Source organism: Talpa occidentalis, unplaced genomic scaffold (genome assembly GCF_014898055.3).
Source record: "Talpa occidentalis isolate TD23 unplaced genomic scaffold, MPIMG_talOcc4v2.1 talOcc4.9, whole genome shotgun sequence".
In the NCBI taxonomy this organism is placed as follows: Eukaryota; Metazoa; Chordata; class Mammalia; order Eulipotyphla; family Talpidae; genus Talpa; species Talpa occidentalis.
In genome coordinates, this window is record NW_023605305.1 from 72,439,071 (window position 1) to 72,457,017 (window position 17,947).

General features: G+C 41.7%; 1 protein-coding gene across 3 annotated transcripts in view; it reads right to left on the reverse strand.

Annotated features, from left to right (window-relative positions):
- Positions 1-17,354, reverse strand: part of RNF130 (ring finger protein 130) — a 137,100-nt gene extending 119,746 nt beyond the window's left edge. Inside the window, exon 1 of one of the 3 annotated variants that reach the window (XM_037500148.2) lies at positions 16,712-16,958. In XM_037500148.2, the coding sequence (XP_037356045.1) occupies positions 16,712-16,958 (247 nt within the window). Of the gene's footprint in view, positions 1-16,711 lie in introns of all 3 variants that reach the window. The other 2 variants (XM_037500146.1, XM_037500147.2) reach the window with 2 other exon arrangements.
- Between the last annotated feature and the right edge of the window lie 593 nt (positions 17,355-17,947).

Below are 17,947 nucleotides of genomic sequence, written 5' to 3' on the forward strand. Positions count from 1 at the left end.
ATAAACCAACAATTCAAAGGACAGTTTAAAGGATCAATGAAAGCAAAAGCTGGTTCCTTGGCGGGGGGGGGGAATCAATAAAATACACAAATCTTAAGCTAGGTAAGAAAAGGGAGAAAAATCTAGTAAATAGAATCAGAAACAAAGCAGCCATAACAAACATTTCAGAAATAGAAGATATGATTTTACTACAAACATCTAAATACCAGCAAGTTCAAAAACATAGATGAAATGGGCAGAGTTTTAGAAACACATAACACTGAAACTGAATCAGGAAGACATAGAAAACTTGACAAACCTATTATGAGCAAGGAAATTGAAACAGTAATCAAAAGTCAGGTCCCCTAATAAAAAAAAGCCCAGGCCCAGATAGCTTCACTAGTGACTTCTACTAAACTGTCTATTAAACTGTCAAAGACTAGTTACCCTTCACAAACTCTTCCAAAAAAATTAAGAGGGAATGCTTCTCAACACACTCTGATAGGAAAATCAGACAAAGTAATCACAAAAAGAAAAAATTTTAGACCAATATCCTTGACGATCATAGATGCAAAAATCCTCTTAGCAAACTGAATTCAACAACACATTGAAATGATCATATATCATGACCAAGTGGGATTCCAGGAATACAAGGATGGTTCAATATTTGAGGGTCAATGTAATTCAACACATTAACAAAAGAAAGACAAAAACTGTACAATCACATCAATACATGTAGAAAAAGCATTTCATAAGATCCAGCATCCATTTATGATAAAAATGTTCAAAAAACTGGGGACAGAAAACACCTCAACATAATAATGGACATTTATGACAATCCTACAGCTTACATCATACTTAAAGGTGAAAGACTTAAAAATTTTCCACTAACAGATGGTATAAGACAAAAACATCCACTTTCACCACTACTATTCCACATAGTATTGAAAGTCCTAATGAGAGCAATTAGCAAGAGAAATATATAAAAGGAACACAAATTGGGAAAGTAAAATTATCACCATTTGCAAAAGGACATAACATACACAGAGAACCCTAAAGCCTATACCTACATACCCCGCCCCCCCAAGGAAATAATAAATTGAAGAAAGTGGCAGGGTGCAAAATCAACTTATAGAAATCAGCAGCATTTCTAAATGAAAACAATCTAGAACAGAAAGAAATCAAGAAAACAATTCCATACACAATTGCAACAAAAAGAATTAAATACCTAGGAGAAAACTTAACAAAGGAGTTAGGTAAGTACTTACAAACTGAAAAGATAATATTAAAAAAAAAAATAGAAGACACATAGAAATGGAAAGACATTCCCTGCTCATGGACTGGAAGAATTAACATTGTTGAAATGGCCATTTTACCCAAAGCAATATACAGATTCAATATAATCCCTATCAAGTTTCTAATGGTATTCTTCAAAGAAACAGAACAAACATAAGTGAAATTCATATGGAATCACAAAATAACCCCAAACAGCCAAAACTTCAGGCTCCAAAACACTACAGAGATAGTAATCAAAACAGTGTGACACTGGAACAAAAATAGACACAGAGAACAATGGAATATAAATGAGAGATCAGAAATAAACCCTCATGTCTATAGATAGTTAATCTAGGACAAAGGAGCCAAGAGTATACCCTGGAGAAAGGAAAGTCTCTTCAACAAATGGTGTTGCAAAAATTAGGCAGCTGCATGCAAAAGAATGTATCACCATCTCTCATACCTTACACACATATTAACTCAAAATTGATCAAAGATGTGGATATAACACCTGAAACAAAATACATTGAAGAAAATAGGCAAAACAATCCACAAAATTGGTTTCAATGATTTCTTTGTGGACTCCTCTCCAACAGCAAGAGAAACAAAAATAAATATAAATAAATGGGACTACATCAAACTGCAGTGCTTCTGCACAATGAAATAAAACTATTAGTAATGTCTATTTATTTGTCAGTAAAACAAAATGACACCCAACTGAATGGGAGAAAATCATTTGCACATCATATATCTTGTTGATATACAAGATCTACAAAGAACTCATACAACTAAACAATAAAATACAAATAAATTTTTAAAAAAATGGGCATAAAAGCTAAACAGGACTTCATCAAAGAAGACAAACATGGAAAACAGGTAAATGGAAACACACACACACACACACCCCACTTCACCATCACTTATCAGGGAAATGCAAATCAAACCACAATGAGATAGCACCTCACACTTGTGACCATGGCCCACATCAAAAAGGTCAGAAACAACAAATGTTGGCAAGAATGTGGAGAAAAAGGAACCCTTATATATGGGTGGTGGGAACGTTCACTGGTCTAGTTCCTACAGAAAAAAGTATGATGGTTTCTCAAAATATTAAACATGGATCTACCATATGACCCAGCCATTCCATTCCTAGGTAGCTACCGGAAGAATGCAAAAACACCAATTCAAAGGCATATATGCATTCCTGTTTATCACAGCACTATGTACCACAGCCATGTTATGGAAACAACCTATGTACCTAAGGACAGAAGAGTAGATTAGGAAAATGTGGTACATATATAAAAATGGAATATTACTCAACTATATGATAAATAAAGATGAACTCTTGCAATTTGCAACAACATGAATGAGATGGGGGGGTTGCGGGGGGCACGGGGGGGGGGGAGTGCTGGGAGGGTGATTATACCAAGCAAAATAAGTCAGAAGGAGAAACCTGATGGTTTCATTCACATGTGAGATACAGAGGAACACAACAAAAGGTCAGATAAAACCAATCCAATAACAAACCCTAGAAGACTGGAACTGAGGCTACAAGAGAGGGAATGGGGGTGTGGGAGGGACACATTCAACCCAACTAACCGGGAGAGGGTATAATGCATTGACTATGGTGGAAGATTAAGTGTCCTTGGTGGTGGGTCTTGTGTGAGGACATACGTGTGAGGAAGTGTGATTCTATGCCTCTGAATGAAACAATGTTGTAAACCAATTTTAAAAAAAAAGCTATCTCAATTAAAAAAAAAAAAAGCAATCACCCAGGATTATATGGGTAGGCCCAATGTATGTAATCTAATCACAGATTCGTAAATATGGAAGCGAAGAGACTGAAGGTCAAAGTCAGAGAGTTCTGCTGATGCCTTAGTGCTGGTTCTGAAGATAGAGGAAGGGATAACAAGTCAAGGAATGCAGGCAGTCTCCAGAAGCTGAGCTAGTCAAAGAAATGGATTCTCCCGGGAGCCTCCAGAGGAATACAGTTCTGCCACTGCCTTGATTCTAGCCCAGCAAGACCCATTTGAGAGTTCTGATTTCCAGATTGTTGGATAACACATCTGTGCTGTTTTCAGCCATCCAGCTTGTAATAATGTTACAATAACAACAGGAAACTAACACACCATGGATAAGCCATGGATGATACTTTTCCTTACCAAAGTTTCTGACCTACCAAATTGGGAACAGAGTAAATAAAGTATCTTAATGCTTTTTCATCAAATCACTTGATTGTGTCTGTTATAATATCATAAAACAAAGAAATAGACACTAAATGCAAAGCCAATAAAGTGAATTAGAAAACTCCATGAAATGTCCATATCCAAAAAGTGTCAACCGAATATCATCAACCTTCTTAGGTTTTTAGCAATATATTACAAGGGCCTGTTCATTTACATTCTTCAGCACTGATACGAATAACAGAACAATCAAGTAATTCTTAACTTTGGGTCTGTGGACCATTTGGGATTTCAAGAGGTATATGAATCACATAAACCTTATTGAAAACTTTGTTTATATCTATCAAATAATGTATTTTTCAGCAGAAAGTTCCACAATTTTCATCAAAGTCTTAAAGGAGCTCTATAACCCCAGAAGGTAAAGAACCACTGACTAAGATGAAAAAGATATAAAAGTGTGCTTATCACATTCACTGGTGACACAAGGCTGCTAGAAAAACACTGTAGATGACAAATTAGAATTCAACAAATGCTGAAGCGGTGAAGGAACAGGAGGAATCTAGTAAAGATAAAATCATACAGCCTCTATGAAAAAGATTTAGAAGGTTTTTTTTTTTTAAATATTTATTTTTTATTTATTTATGCATACAAGAACTGGGGTCTAGGCCAGAGGTACAAGGGGTGAGAGGATTTACCAGAGACAGTGGGGAGCAGAACAGGCAGATCTACTGAAATACACTGAGGGCAGCAGTGAGTGAGACAGGAGAGGTCTGCTGCACCATGTGGGTCAGCTCCCTGGCCGGGGATCAAACTCATGCCACAGTGGCCGGCAATAGCTTGATAGCGCTGAGACTTTAACCTCTGCTCCACCAGAGAGGCTGGATTTAGAAGGTTTAATCATCAGTAAACAGTATGAACTAGAGATTAGGGCAACTAAAAAAGATATACTCTGGGAAGGTGTCCAGAATGATGGAAAAAAGCACTTCCACTGTCTTCTGTATTTGTGAAACAGAACTGCACTATTCTTTTCAATTTTGGATTTCTCTTTTTGTTTCCTTGGGTTGCCATAGCAAAGTTGAAATCAAGTTGTTGGTGGGAGATGGTCAGGCTCCCTCTAAAGGCTCAAGGACGAAACCATCCCATGCCCTTTTCCTAATTTCTAGAGGTTGCCTGCAACCCTTGGTGCTCCCTGGCCTCTGGCAGCATAACTCTAATCTCTGTCTACCTCTATTTCACCATGGCCTTTTTCTCTGTGTGTCACTCTGTATCTTCTTCTCTTCTTATAGGACCCACCCTAAAGTAGCATGATCTCATCTTGATCCGTAACCACTTAAATCACAAAGATTGCATTTCCAAATAAGGTAACATTCAGAGGTTCCAGGTAGACATGAATTTCTGTAGGACAGTATTCAATCCGCTGCATCCTGTAAGTAGAATATTGATAAACAAATGCATTGAGGTGTATGATATCATAATCTTAAGAATGGTCAAAGGAATAGGGACAGGAAGCCTAAAGGTTAGAGGATTTGAGTCAAACAAGAAAATTAACTACTAGCTACACATAGTTCAGGCAATTTTTCTCCAACATGAGATAAAACTTTCTAACACTATTTTTCAGAAATAAAGGTGGCAGATTTCTGTCACTGCATTTGTTCAAGCTTAAGCTATAACAAACATTGGACAGGAATGCTGAAGCCTCAGATGGGTGGCTAAACTTGATCACTGATAACCATTATATTTTAAGAGTCTATCACTCTTCTCCCATGCCTCTGCCTGCTCCTTTAACTGGCCATTTTACAGAACCAAAAAACTATACAGCTCCATTAATACTACAACACTGTGTGGAACAGTAGAGAGTGGTGGCAGTTGGGAGGCCAGTTAGAAGGTACACACTGCAAAGAAACTTAGAAGCCTAGGAACAAAGAAATAGAGTAACAGCTTCAGCTTGTGAGCTAGGGCCTAGGTGGGGTAAGGTAGGCTGGGCTGGAGCCAGATCAAGCAGCAAGTCCTTCCTATACCACAGAAGAATTCTGATTTCCAGCCTAAGGAAACCGAGAAGACACTGGAGGGTTTTAAGAAAGGAGTGACATAACTGGGTGAAGTTTCAAGATTATTCCAAAGAGGAAGGGTCAGAGGTGACAGTTGCCTGGAATAAGACAGAAGCAGTGAAAATGGCAAGCAACAGATAGAGACACATTCTGAAGGTAAATTCTGAAGGACAGTGTAGATGTGGAAAGGAAGGGAAAGAAGCAAGGGTGACTCCTAAACTTGTTGAAATGAGTGGACAGCAATGTCATTCACTGTGATGGAGAAGATTGGGGGGCAACAGTAGCAAACTGGAAGGAAATATATCCTATATTTTGTTACACACACACACACACACACACACACCCCACCACCCCAAAAAGCTCTATTTTAAGTTTCAGTTTGAAGATGCCTTTGAAATATATAAAGATACCAAGTCAAATGGATGAATCTAGAGCACAGAGGAGAGAACCAGGCTAAAAGTAAAGATAGGGAAATGAGGTGGTAGGAGGGATGGAAAGAGAGAAAAAAACTGTGGTCTCAGAGAAGTATCTTATTTCCTTACAAGATATTTTTGGATCATTGGGCATTGTTAAGCGCCCCTTTGTTTTTGCTTAAATTTCATGATCTCAAATGTCAGTCATCTGGGTTCAAAGATTTTTGCCAGTCACATTCAGTAACATAGCAATAGGAAACATGGAGAAGATGAGTAGTAAGTGGCTCATTCAGGATTGAGATTTTGCCAAGTGAGTGTGAAATAGGACAGAAGAAAAATGGGATGATTAAAGAACCATGAAATCAACATCAAATGAGGAGGCTGAAAGAGCCTACTCTATCCAATGGGACCAAGGGACCAAAGGATCACACTTGGTTATTTTAATTCATGCTGATGGATAACTCACCACAATGGATGGGGAAGAAGAGCATTGCCAGAGAAACAGCAAACATGATAAGTCTGGCAATATAGTAACTACTATTATTTTAGGACCTATGGACTTAGATATTTGTAAAATATAATCTGTTAATTCAGTGGTAACATTTCCTGATTCTATAGTCTCTGTCTTTACTAAGTAGATCTCCTGAGACATAGTTTCTACAGAGTCATACATTCTAGAGCAGGACACTAGAGTTAGAGAACTCAAATGTTGGGAAAATAGGGAGCTTCTTCAAAGGAAAACAAAAGTCGTTTACAGTGCACAAAGGAAAAGTAGTAATCTGTGAACACGGATTAAAAAAGACAAATCTAGCCAATGATTTACAATGAAGGGCAGCTGCTGAATTCAACTCCCGACCCGCAACCCATCCCACTAAGCAACTATTTTTAACTGTAGTTAATTCTTCTGGAGGTGACCCTCCATTGTTCTAAAAGGACTTATTTCCTGGTTTGTCAACTTTAGACAGTATCTATGAATCTATGATGTCACAAATTAGGATTCTGCTCATTTGTGCTTTTCCATCTCTCCTGTCTCCCGATTTTAATTATTTCAGCATTTTCCTCTATATTTAAGCCTTTCTGGCTTCTGCAACTACATATTCTCTCTTGAATTCTTATCCTATGAGATACAATGAAGACAATGGGGTCCCTCCCCTGTCCCTAATATCTCTTTTCTCTATATATCATTTCTCTACCTTTGTCACCTATTCATAATTGTATAGTCTTATGATTAACATTTACATTTTGTTCTGTAATTATAACTAAGTCTTCTATATTTTAACTTCAGATTGATTTTACATGGTGAAAATCAATAAGAGCATTAATATCATCATCATCATCATCATCAAAATATTACTCAGAAAAGCAGAGTCCTGTGCTTCTATTTCCCTCTCTAGGATCCACTAACTGTTTAAAATCATGCCACATTTTGGTTTGCTTCACATTTGGACCAAGTATTCTTGGTCTTGGGGTTCTTCTTTTCTTACTTGGGGTTCCTCTTTTCTTACTTTTCTTTCTTTTCTTTCTTACTTCTTAGCTTGTCTTTTCTAATATATGCCTATTGTCTAACAGTTTCCTATTTATTCTAAGCACTGTGTGGAATTCATTCCATGATTCTTGAGGCTAAGGAATTTAAAAAAAAAAAAAACCAACTTGCAGGCATTTGTTCCTTCAGAGTTTGACTTTCCCCCTTACGAAGGTTTTCCCCCTTTTAATGAAAAACAACAATTTCAAAAATGAGCAATAAGAAAACGAGAAATGTCACCTATGATCTAATTAATCCAACAGAGTACTACTTTAAGACCTTGTCTACTGTAAACAAATTTAACACAGTCAACAGTTCAATTATTTCATATTTACTTTTGTAACATATACAATGCTTTCACAATGATCCCTTAATGGCTGTGTAACATTCCACTGAGTGGATATATCATAATTTATTAAACCCACTTGGGAAGCAGTACGAAGAAGTGGTTAAAATATGGGCACTGCGGTCAGACAGTCCTACATCAAGTCCCAGCGCTACTGAATCCCCAAGGCCACGCAGCTGGTGGGTAAGTCACTCTAATTCCTCCAACACTGAGTGAAGGAGTGCACACTCTTATGTCCCAAGCACTGAACTAAGCACCAAGTGTTTAAGAGTAGAGACAGGAGAGACAGGGTTCCTGCCCTCAGAAAAAGAGATGTATTATTTTCTAATCACATTAAGTGCTATAAAGGAAACAGGTACTGGAGTGCCTTGAATCCTCATCCACAGCATGAAGATAATAGTACTGCCCAGGGCTGTTATGAGGATTAAATGACAATCCACGTACAGAACTTGGCACCGTTCTCAGTACACACAAGAGAACCCAATAGGGTTAACTGTGTTACAGTGGGAACAAACAGGGCAGCAGGGCAGGAACGGCATGCGTTTGGTTGCTCTTTCCTCTTCTTTCCACTGTCCACACAAATCCTGTACTTTCTCAAATGAATTCACTGTTGGAAGTATGACAAGGTTTTTTTCCTACATCTAATTGTCTCATCACATTCGTTTTTTCCTTTCATCTCCTTGAACAAGCTGAGTATATTTATAATAGCTGTTTTCATCACCTTACCTGCAATTCCATCATTTTTTCTACTTCTGGGCCTTTTACTATTGATTGGTTTTTGTCTGGTTATGGATGATTTATTCCTGTTTCTTCACATGCCTGATAATTTTTGATTGACTGTTGGGCTTGGATTTTATGCTTGGGAAGCCAAATTTCACAGTTTTGTTTTTTTTTTTAAGATTTTATTTATTTTTATGCAAGAACCGGGATACAGGCCAGATGCTCGGGAGGTGAGAGGATTCACGAGAGACAGAGTGGAGAACAGAACAGGCAGACTGACGAAATACACTGCTGAGGGGAGCAGCGGGAGAGACCGGAGAGGTCTGCCTCGCCATGTGGGATTCTCGCCGGCTGGCCGGCCTCGAACCAGCACTGCAGAGGCTGAGGACAGCTTCACAGTGTGGCACTCAACCGCCTGCGCCACCAGGGAGGCCCTGTTCTTTTCTTTTTTTTTTTTTTTTAGATTTATTTATGCATACAAGAACTGGGGTACAGTCCAGAGGTGTGGGGCGGGGCGTGAGAGGATTCACCAGGGACAGAGTGGGGAACAGAAATGCGGATAGCATCATAGGTTGCATCTTAACCCCTTGTGCCACGAGGGAGGCACAATTTCACTGTGTTCTTTTAAGTTCTACTGATGGGCTTTGTAGTGGGACCAGGTAAGTTACCTGAAATCAGCCTGATCCTTTTATGGTTTGCTTCTAAGTTTTGTTATGTGGGTCCAGAATAGGTTTTTCTCCGTGGTTTATCTGATCCTAAGGAATAGAAGGTCTTTCTATTCTTATTAATGAGAACATGAGCTATTCCCAGATTCCTGTGAATCCCAAGAATTCTTTCGCCTGCTAATCTCAGGCAGTTCTTCATGAAATGTGCAGATCAGTACCAACCAAAGGCTTGAGGGGGACCCCTTGCAGTTCTCTCCTCTACAGTACTATAAACCTGCAAGCCTCACACTCACACTGGTTTGGCCTCCTCCTCTAAACTCTGCTCATTATTAGCTCAGGGAGACCATGGACTCTTTGGAGTCCCCCTCCTGGCACTGAGGCTTGTAAACTCTCTCCAGGTGGTAAGCATTCCTTTGCCTACTTACTTTCTCTCAGGAATCACCTTCCTATGCCGATTGTTGGCCTATTTCTAAAACTCTTGGTTCATAACTCAGGTTTTCCAGTTACTTAGGTGGGAGGGTAAACCTGTGCCTATTATTCCAGCTGGAAGCATAACTATCAAGTCTGACTTCAAATTTCACATTTTTTAATAAAACGTTTTCCAAGACTGCAAGTCCAAATAATTTTGTATTTCTTAGGTCTTTGCATCATTTACAATTCAGGGCAATATCAAAGGCTTAAATTATATTCCTTCACTTCTTCCCACACTACTCCAAACACCTTCACACACACCCCACCATCAGTTTCACTACCAGATCAAGCACCATAGGATTAATGTAGGTATCTATTCCAGTGACTGCTGGTGCCAATCACAGCCCTAGGTACTTGGCTGAAACAAAGAAAACAATACCCTTAACTTCTAGTTGGGAACAACTTAGGAATCAAATTCTCATTCATAACATAGTTTTTAATTTGAAAAACTAAGGTATAAATGAACCTTTAGAACAGATATTGTCAACTTTTTTTTTTTTCTTAAAGAGCCAGAGAGAAAAGAGTTTGGTCTTATAACTAACAGAGGCTCCTATTACAACCACTCCACTCTGTCAGTGCAGACAAAAGCAGTCACAGAGAGTCCAATGACCTGTTTACAACAGGATGCTGGCTTTCTGGATGTACTTAGCAGGCCCCTTATTTACAACAAAACGCACCTGTAAAGTGAAGCTAACCTGCACCGACTTCTACAATGGCATGTCCTATGTGTGCCATCCACACAGAGCTGACCTGCTCAAGACAACTCAGTCCTCTTAGGCTAAGAACTATATCCCATGTCTTTTGCACACACCATAGGATGCACATAACACAAGCACAGAGTAGGTATTCATTTAGGGAGTTTATTTCCTTTTAATGTTTATTTTTCAAAATTTTCTTCAAAATTGCCTCCAAAAGTAAAAAGAACTATACTTATAATTGGTGGAGAATAATGTCTAGTACACAAAATACTGTTAAGTATGATAAAAACAAATAAATATTGATGGTTCTGAAAAATCTACTTCATTCTGTGAATAAGTCAACTTGATATAGCTGAATGAACCAGCTTTGAAGAACACCCAGTCAGCCCACCCCATGATTCAAACATGGCCCAAAATTTAGATATTCTTATCTAAAGAAAGCATTCACAAGTATGTACACTTCCTCCATTTACAGTTTTCCCTCTCTCTTTTAAAGCAAAACTCTCATTACCTTTCTTAGGCAATCTCTTTGTTCATAGCTGCCTCAATCGCAGATATTTTTTAAATTATTCAATCAAAAAGACATTGTCAAATTCTATAAATGTTTAAATTTGTTTTCACTGCTGCATGTTATGTGTGTATATAACTTCTGTCCATCCCCCCAATGTCACTAGGTTGAAAATAACACTCTCCTTAATGGGTGTACTCTGGCAGGTTTGTGAAAAAGATTTATTTTACTACTTTACAGTCATACCTCATTCAAGGTGGGATCTCATAAGTCATCTTACTTCAACTGAAGGATTTCCCTTTCATAATACCCAAAATGATGCACTGTAGTTTATCTGTTAAAACTTGTATTCAGAACTCTACACATAAACCAATTAGTGTACTTGGCCTCTGTAACGTGGGACCAGTGCTGCCCAGGATAAAGATACCTAAAGACACTAAAAGCGCACAGGTGCTGTCCTGTAATATGCAGCTCTGCCATCAAGTCCCTTCAATGAGATGATGTTTTTTTAACCTCACTTCAGCACTACATATTTATTCTTATTAACTTTTTTCTTCATTTCAGGCCACCATTCTACCACTGAGATCCCAGTGATCCTGTTGTCCAAGATATCAGCTAAATATGCCATGTCTTTATCCAAATCACTGGCACAGGAGCCAAAGATCTGCAAATTGTGAAGAACAGCAGAGGGAAAGCTGGAGGCAGCAAGTACAGAAAGCTCTTATGAGACACTGCCATAAAAAGAAAGACAGGGGATAATAGCAAGATAGGAATTTGGTGAGGAGGAGAAACACTTAAAAAAAATTCTAATATTTACATGCTGATGGGATCATCAAAAGTGAAGAAAAAAATACAGTATATAAAAACATGCTATAAACTTTCAAGTTTAGGGCCTCCCTGGTGGCGCAGGGGTTAAAGACAGTGCTATCAAGCCATCACCAGTCACTGTAGCAGAAGTTCTAGTTCAATCCCGGCCAGCCAGGGAGCTTCCCACTTGGTGAGCAGACCTCTCCTGCCTCGCCCACTGCTCCCCTCAGCAGTGTATTTCAGTGGTTCTGTCTATTCTGCTCCCCACTCTCCCAAGTGAATCCTCTCACACACACCCCACCTCCCCGGCACCTCTGGCCTGTACCCCAGTTCTTTATACATAATCTTTAAAAAATAATAAACTTTGAAGTTTAATATAAGTATATTGTGTGTACCTTCTTTATCGTCTGCTTGCTTATTTAATATATGTCAAAATTTGGTTTTTAGAATCTCCAGCTCCTTTTGTATTCGTTTCCTTTCAGAGCCTCTGGTCCCAGGAATATACCTACTATTTTCTCTGAGTTATCTGAAATCTCTAACTGTATCTATTTTTTATTTTTATTTTTATTTTATTTTAATTTTTTATTATTTTTATTTATTTTAATAGAGGCATGTTTTATTTATTTGTTTGTTTATTTGTTTGTTTTTGTTTATACATGCACTGGGTACAGTCAGAAGCGCGGGAGGGGTAGAGAATTCACCAGAGCCAGAGCGAGGAGCAGAGCAGGCAGAAGGACCGAAGTACACTGCTGAGGGGAGCAGCAGGCAACAGGAGAGGTCTGCGCGCCATGTGGGACCCTCCTTCGGTGGCCGGGGAGCAGCCGGGGATCGAACCGGCGCTGCAGAGGCCGCGGGCAGCTTCGCAACCCAGCGTTCAACCGCTGCACCACCGGGGAGGCCCTCTAACTGTATCTAGTAGTCCCTGACCCTGTCATTATAAATTCTAGCGTTACATGATCCCTTCAGTCATGGCCTTGTTTTCACATCAATCTTCTTCATTCTTTATCAGAATTTTAAAAGCAAGTTCAAGTTTAATGAATTCATTCAAACAGAATCACTATTTTAATACATAAAAAAGATTTCTTTTTAATGTTACTGCATCCCCAGTCATTATGATGGGAAAAATAGTCTATCATTTGGTTAAAACTGTTCTCTAACAATTGTTCTCTAAGGCTATAACATTCAATTCTGAAAATTACTATGCAAAGCAGAAAGTGGTTGATAGCAGATTCTTCCCACCAGCATACCTGCATACATAATGACTTCATCAACACAGGGCCTTCCTCCCAAACCCTACACTAGGCTCAAACAGTGTGCACAAGCATAAAGCACACTGACAATGACTGCCCCACAATACATGCTAGCTAGTTCTAAGTTTATCATTTGATTAAGTTAATAATAAGAAAGTAACTGTGATCTATGCATAGATACCAGGCATGCGCCTATAAAATCCATTTCTTAAAATGAATTCTCTATTAGTTAAAATATGAAATTTGTTACCCCACACTAAAGAATTTCCATTCATGAATCCATTCTATTAATGACAAAGAATATATTTTCGAAGTTCAAACTTTGCTTATGAAACATTTTATGAAGTGGAACTCTTTCCAGTGTACTTTTTAAAATACAAAACAAAAACAAAGCAAAAATAAACCTCAAGGAAAAAAATTGCCAGTTTGCTCTTTAAAGGTACAGTACAGACAGGACAAATAAATTTTGCTCAATAAGTGATACAGGACTTACAGTGGCAAAATAAGTTTCTAATATCACAAAGCAAGTCCTAGATTTAAAATGAGTCACCAGATTAAGTTCTAGGAAAACTAAAGTTCTTTTGTCTTTATGCTCATTTCTACCAGTTATCTGCAAAATGAATTTTCATTAATTTCACATCCATTGACCACACCTGCTTTTTGCCAGGAATTCTGTCTAAACTTTTTTTCATCATGTGAACTAATATTACTTTGTTTAGTGTGAACACACAAGTAAGCCCTCAATAAACATGTTAAGAATTCTCTTCAGGGCCTCCCCGGTGGCGCAGCGGTTGAGCGCTGGGTTGCGAAGCTGCCTGCAGCTTCTGCAGCGCCAGTTCGATCCCCAGTGGCTGGGGGCTCCCCAGCCACGGGAGGAGGGTCCCACATGGCGCGCAGACCTCTCCTGCTGCCCGCTGCTCCCCTCAGCAGTGTACTTCGGTCCTTCTGCCTGCTCTGCTCGCTGCTCTGGCTCTGGTGAATTCTCTCACCCTCCCGCGCTTCTGACTGTACCCAGTGCATGTATAAACAAACAAACAAATAAATAAATAAAACATGCCTCTATAAAAAAAAAAAAATTCTCTTCAACTCAAAAGGTTATAAGGAATGCGGTAATTTTTCTAAAAATATAAAATCCTGAAACTCAGTTCATTAAGATTATCATAATGTGAATACTCAAATGTTACTTTAATTTTAAGCCATTTTCTTAAATATGAGTAATTTTAATATTTCTACCACCATTCTTGTGTCTTAAAAAAAAAAAACCCATTCCTAAAAAGTCCTAGAAAAGTCCCAGCTGCAAAAGCAGAAAAATGTCTTGGATTTCATGAAAAACCATAGGCTTAGGAGCAATTTACAGGTAAACAGACTTAAAATGACTGACTCCCTGCAGAGTGGGGGTTGGGGATGAGGAAATTTTTATCTGTTTTGTTCATTCCTCCCCAGTGCTTTGCATGGTGCCTGGTACATGGTGGAATATCAATTCTTATTTGCTGAACTGAAAGAACCTACATGTGCAGACCCTTTAGTACAAAGCCAGACCCAAAGCACCTGTAGGATCCCACCATGCATATCATGAAAAATCTCATTCTGTGCATACGCAAGATTAGCCCCTAGGAAATCATGGAGTGGAAGAGAAGACAGCTTAGTCACAGGACTGACTCCAGGTTCAGGCTTCACACCCTGACCCAATGTGTTCACTTCAAAATGCCTGCTTTAAAACCCCACCAATGTGGAGACTGATTTAGATCGTCTCCTCTATTTTTTTTTAAAAAAGATTTATTTATTTATTTATTTGTTTATTTGTTTATTTATTTATATAAGCACTGGGTACAGTCAGAAGCATGGGAGGGTGAGAGAATTCACCAGAGCCAGAGCAGGGTGCAGAGCAGACAGACTGACGAAGTACACTGCTGAGGGGAGCAGCGGGCGGCAGGAGAGGTCTAAGCGCCATGTGGGACCCTCACCCAGGCCGGGGAACGAACAGGTACTGCAGAGGCCGCAGGCAGCTCTGCAACCCAGTGCTCAACCGCTGCGCCACCAGGGAGGCCTTGTCTCCTCTTTTAGGAATACAGTAACTTAACACTTAAACTTCTCAACAACCATAGTAGATAAATATTTCATCACCCCACTTTACAGATGAAACTAAGGGGCTAGAGAGGAAACTAAAGATTAAGGAGACAAATTATTTTCCTAGTGTCACACAACACATGTACAGCACAACTCAGATCAGAGGTGAGGAGGGCTAATCTTCATGCAAACATTAGTGCATGTTAGCACCCAATAAATACCCTTCTATGCAAACACCTAAAAACAACTTTACCAATGATGGGGCTTTTGTTTGGGGTAACAAGAGAGCAATAAGTATTTTTAGCACATGAACACTTGAGAAGCAAGAATCTAAGTGATAGTTATGGATTTGGGGTGTTTGGGGGAACCAAGCAGTAAAGACAAACCACAGATTTCAAAACACTGCAGCTTGCCTCTCTCTTCCTCTTCCTACCCTTACACGTGATCTTCATCATTCTCTGCACCAGAATATAGGCTGTCATTGTTAGTGCCATAGTTTGGCAACATTATGTGTCCAAACACAGTGACTGGCACAGAACAGACCGGCAAATATTTACTGAATGAACCAAAGACCAAAGTCATTTCCCTGGGCAAGCTGGGACCCTAACTGCCATTTCTAACAAAGTGGAGTCAGGAAATGTACCTTCAACACCTGATTACCGGTGTCAAAATGAAGTTTTTAAAGGGCAGCCTAATTTGGGGACAGGTTACAGCTAAAGTCTTACCTGTTCCTTTTTCCTCAGACTAACCGAAAGAAGAAAACAGCTTAGCACTTTACCATAAAATACAGAACTCAAAAGGGGCACGATGTTTTAATATTTTAGCATATATGCAAACGCCACTCCCTTATTAGGCTGTCTAGTTTAGGTTACCTTAATATAAATAACATCTTTAAAAAAAAAAAACAAAAACCAACCTTCTCAGCATTCTCAGGGTGAAGAAGGTAGCAGACATTTTCCAAAAAGTTCACAGGTCAAAAAACAAAAATATCAAACCCCACAGAGTGGGAAAAGTTTCCCTGAAAACATGAGGATTAATTTCGACCAAAAAAATGGTGTATGCCCAATAATTAAACACAGTCCTTGTCTACAGGCGGGCATGAAGATAAACGAAATGGCTTGAAAGACAATTCTTGAAAAATTTACCTATTTCCTCTTCAGTCCGCACCATGACCTGAAGACTTGGCTACTAGTTCCAACGGGTATCAGATTCTTCATCATGTGCGATCGCCCGGCGTCAAATTACATTAAAACTACTGGGCAGAACAAGATCCAAAAGCAACAGGGAAGATGCCCATTTTCCTCTTCCACTCCCCCTCCCCACCTGCCACTTAAGGAAAACCGCACGTTTTTACGCTAGAAAAGGGCCTCGTCTTTCAAAATCCAATCCACCGGTTTATTGGTCATTTTGGAACAAACCTTGATTCCGAAATACAGGTTAAGCACTCATCCACCATGAATTAATTTTGCGCTCTTCCATCACCTCCTTTGTCTGAGCTGTCCCTGCAAACTCGCAGTTCAATGCCCTCTTGTAAACAAGCTGCCTAAACGAGAAGGCACATCCTGAGTCGTTTTCAAAAGACGGGGGAAACCCACCAAGGCTTCTGGAGCCGCGAGAAGGCCGGGCTGCACACCCTGGAAACCTCGACCGCGGGGCGGCCGGCCGAGCCGGGGTGGGAGCGCCGCGCCCGCCGCCCCCGCTCCGGCGCCGGGGCCGGGGCCCACCGCCCGCCGCCGCGCCCGCCCCGCCGCACACTCACCTCCGTGGATGGGCAGCGGCGCCAGCACCTGGCCGCGCACCTCGGCCTTGGGCGAGTCGAGCCCGTAGCGCCCGCGGTCTATGCGGAACGTGAGCGGGGCGCCGCGGCCGGGCTCCTGCACCGTCACGTTGATGAGCGCCGTGTAGTACTCCTGGCTCGCGTTGTCCGCCCGCGCCGGCCACAGGCTGCAGGTCAGCAGCGCCAGCGCGGCGAGCCGGGCCGGGCCCGCCCGCGCCGCGCCGCTCATCGTCCCCCGGACCGCCGCCGCCGCTAGCGGACGGGACTCCCGGGCCGGCGCCGGGAGGCGGGGCGGGCGCGGCCGGCGCTGCGGCGAGTGCGCGCGCGCGCGGCCTGTGCGGCGCCGGGCACGAGCGCGGCCCTCAGCGCGGTGGGCCGGCCGCTCGCCTCCCTCACGTCCGCGGCCCGCCGGCGGGGACGCGCCCATGGGCCCCTGGACGAGGGCGGAGCGTCAGGCCGCGCGCGGCGGTCTCCGCGGGGCCCCTCCAGGGCGGGGGGGTGGCCCCCTACCATCCTCCAGGGCCGATTCCGCCGGGCCGGGCCGCCTTGCGAGGACGTGGGGCGGGGGAGGGCTCCCGGAGAACGCGCCCGAAGGAGGGTCTCGGGAGCGCAGAGCTCCGCTCGCCGGGCCGTCGCCTCCGGCGCGCGCTTCCTCTCGCCCCGCCCCCGCCTGCCGAGCGGCGACGAGCAAGACTGGGGCGCAGCCCCGCCCCCCACGCGCATGCGTGCAAGCCGCCGCCGGCTCCCTCCCGCCTGCACGAGGGCCGGAGCAGGTCTGCTCTCTTACGCGCTGCACGTGTATCCATCCCTCTTGGGCTTGATGGGCGAAGGGCCCGGAGCCTGGGCGCTTTCCAAGGGCCTACGGAAAAGTCCGGGACCAGAATACAAAAGAGAAAAAGGAGCTTGTGGGCTCCTTTGGACAGTTCCCTCATCATTGCAGGGAGGAGAAAGGATGGCATCTTCAGACTGACCAGGCTGGATCTCCTGCTTTCTGTACTAGGAAGGGGGTGGAGTCAGCCTTGAGCAAACAAATGCACGGAGGGTCCCAGAAAGAGGCTGCTTCCCAAAGGAAAATTGAGGTGTTGTTTCCTGGAGAAGTATCAGAATGCAGTACAGGCTAAGCCGCAGACGTCCACTGTGCCTTCTTAGCAACATCCTTTATAATTTGTACCTCCAATTCCTCCCCTTCACCCCCACTACCACCTTCTATCTAGTCCA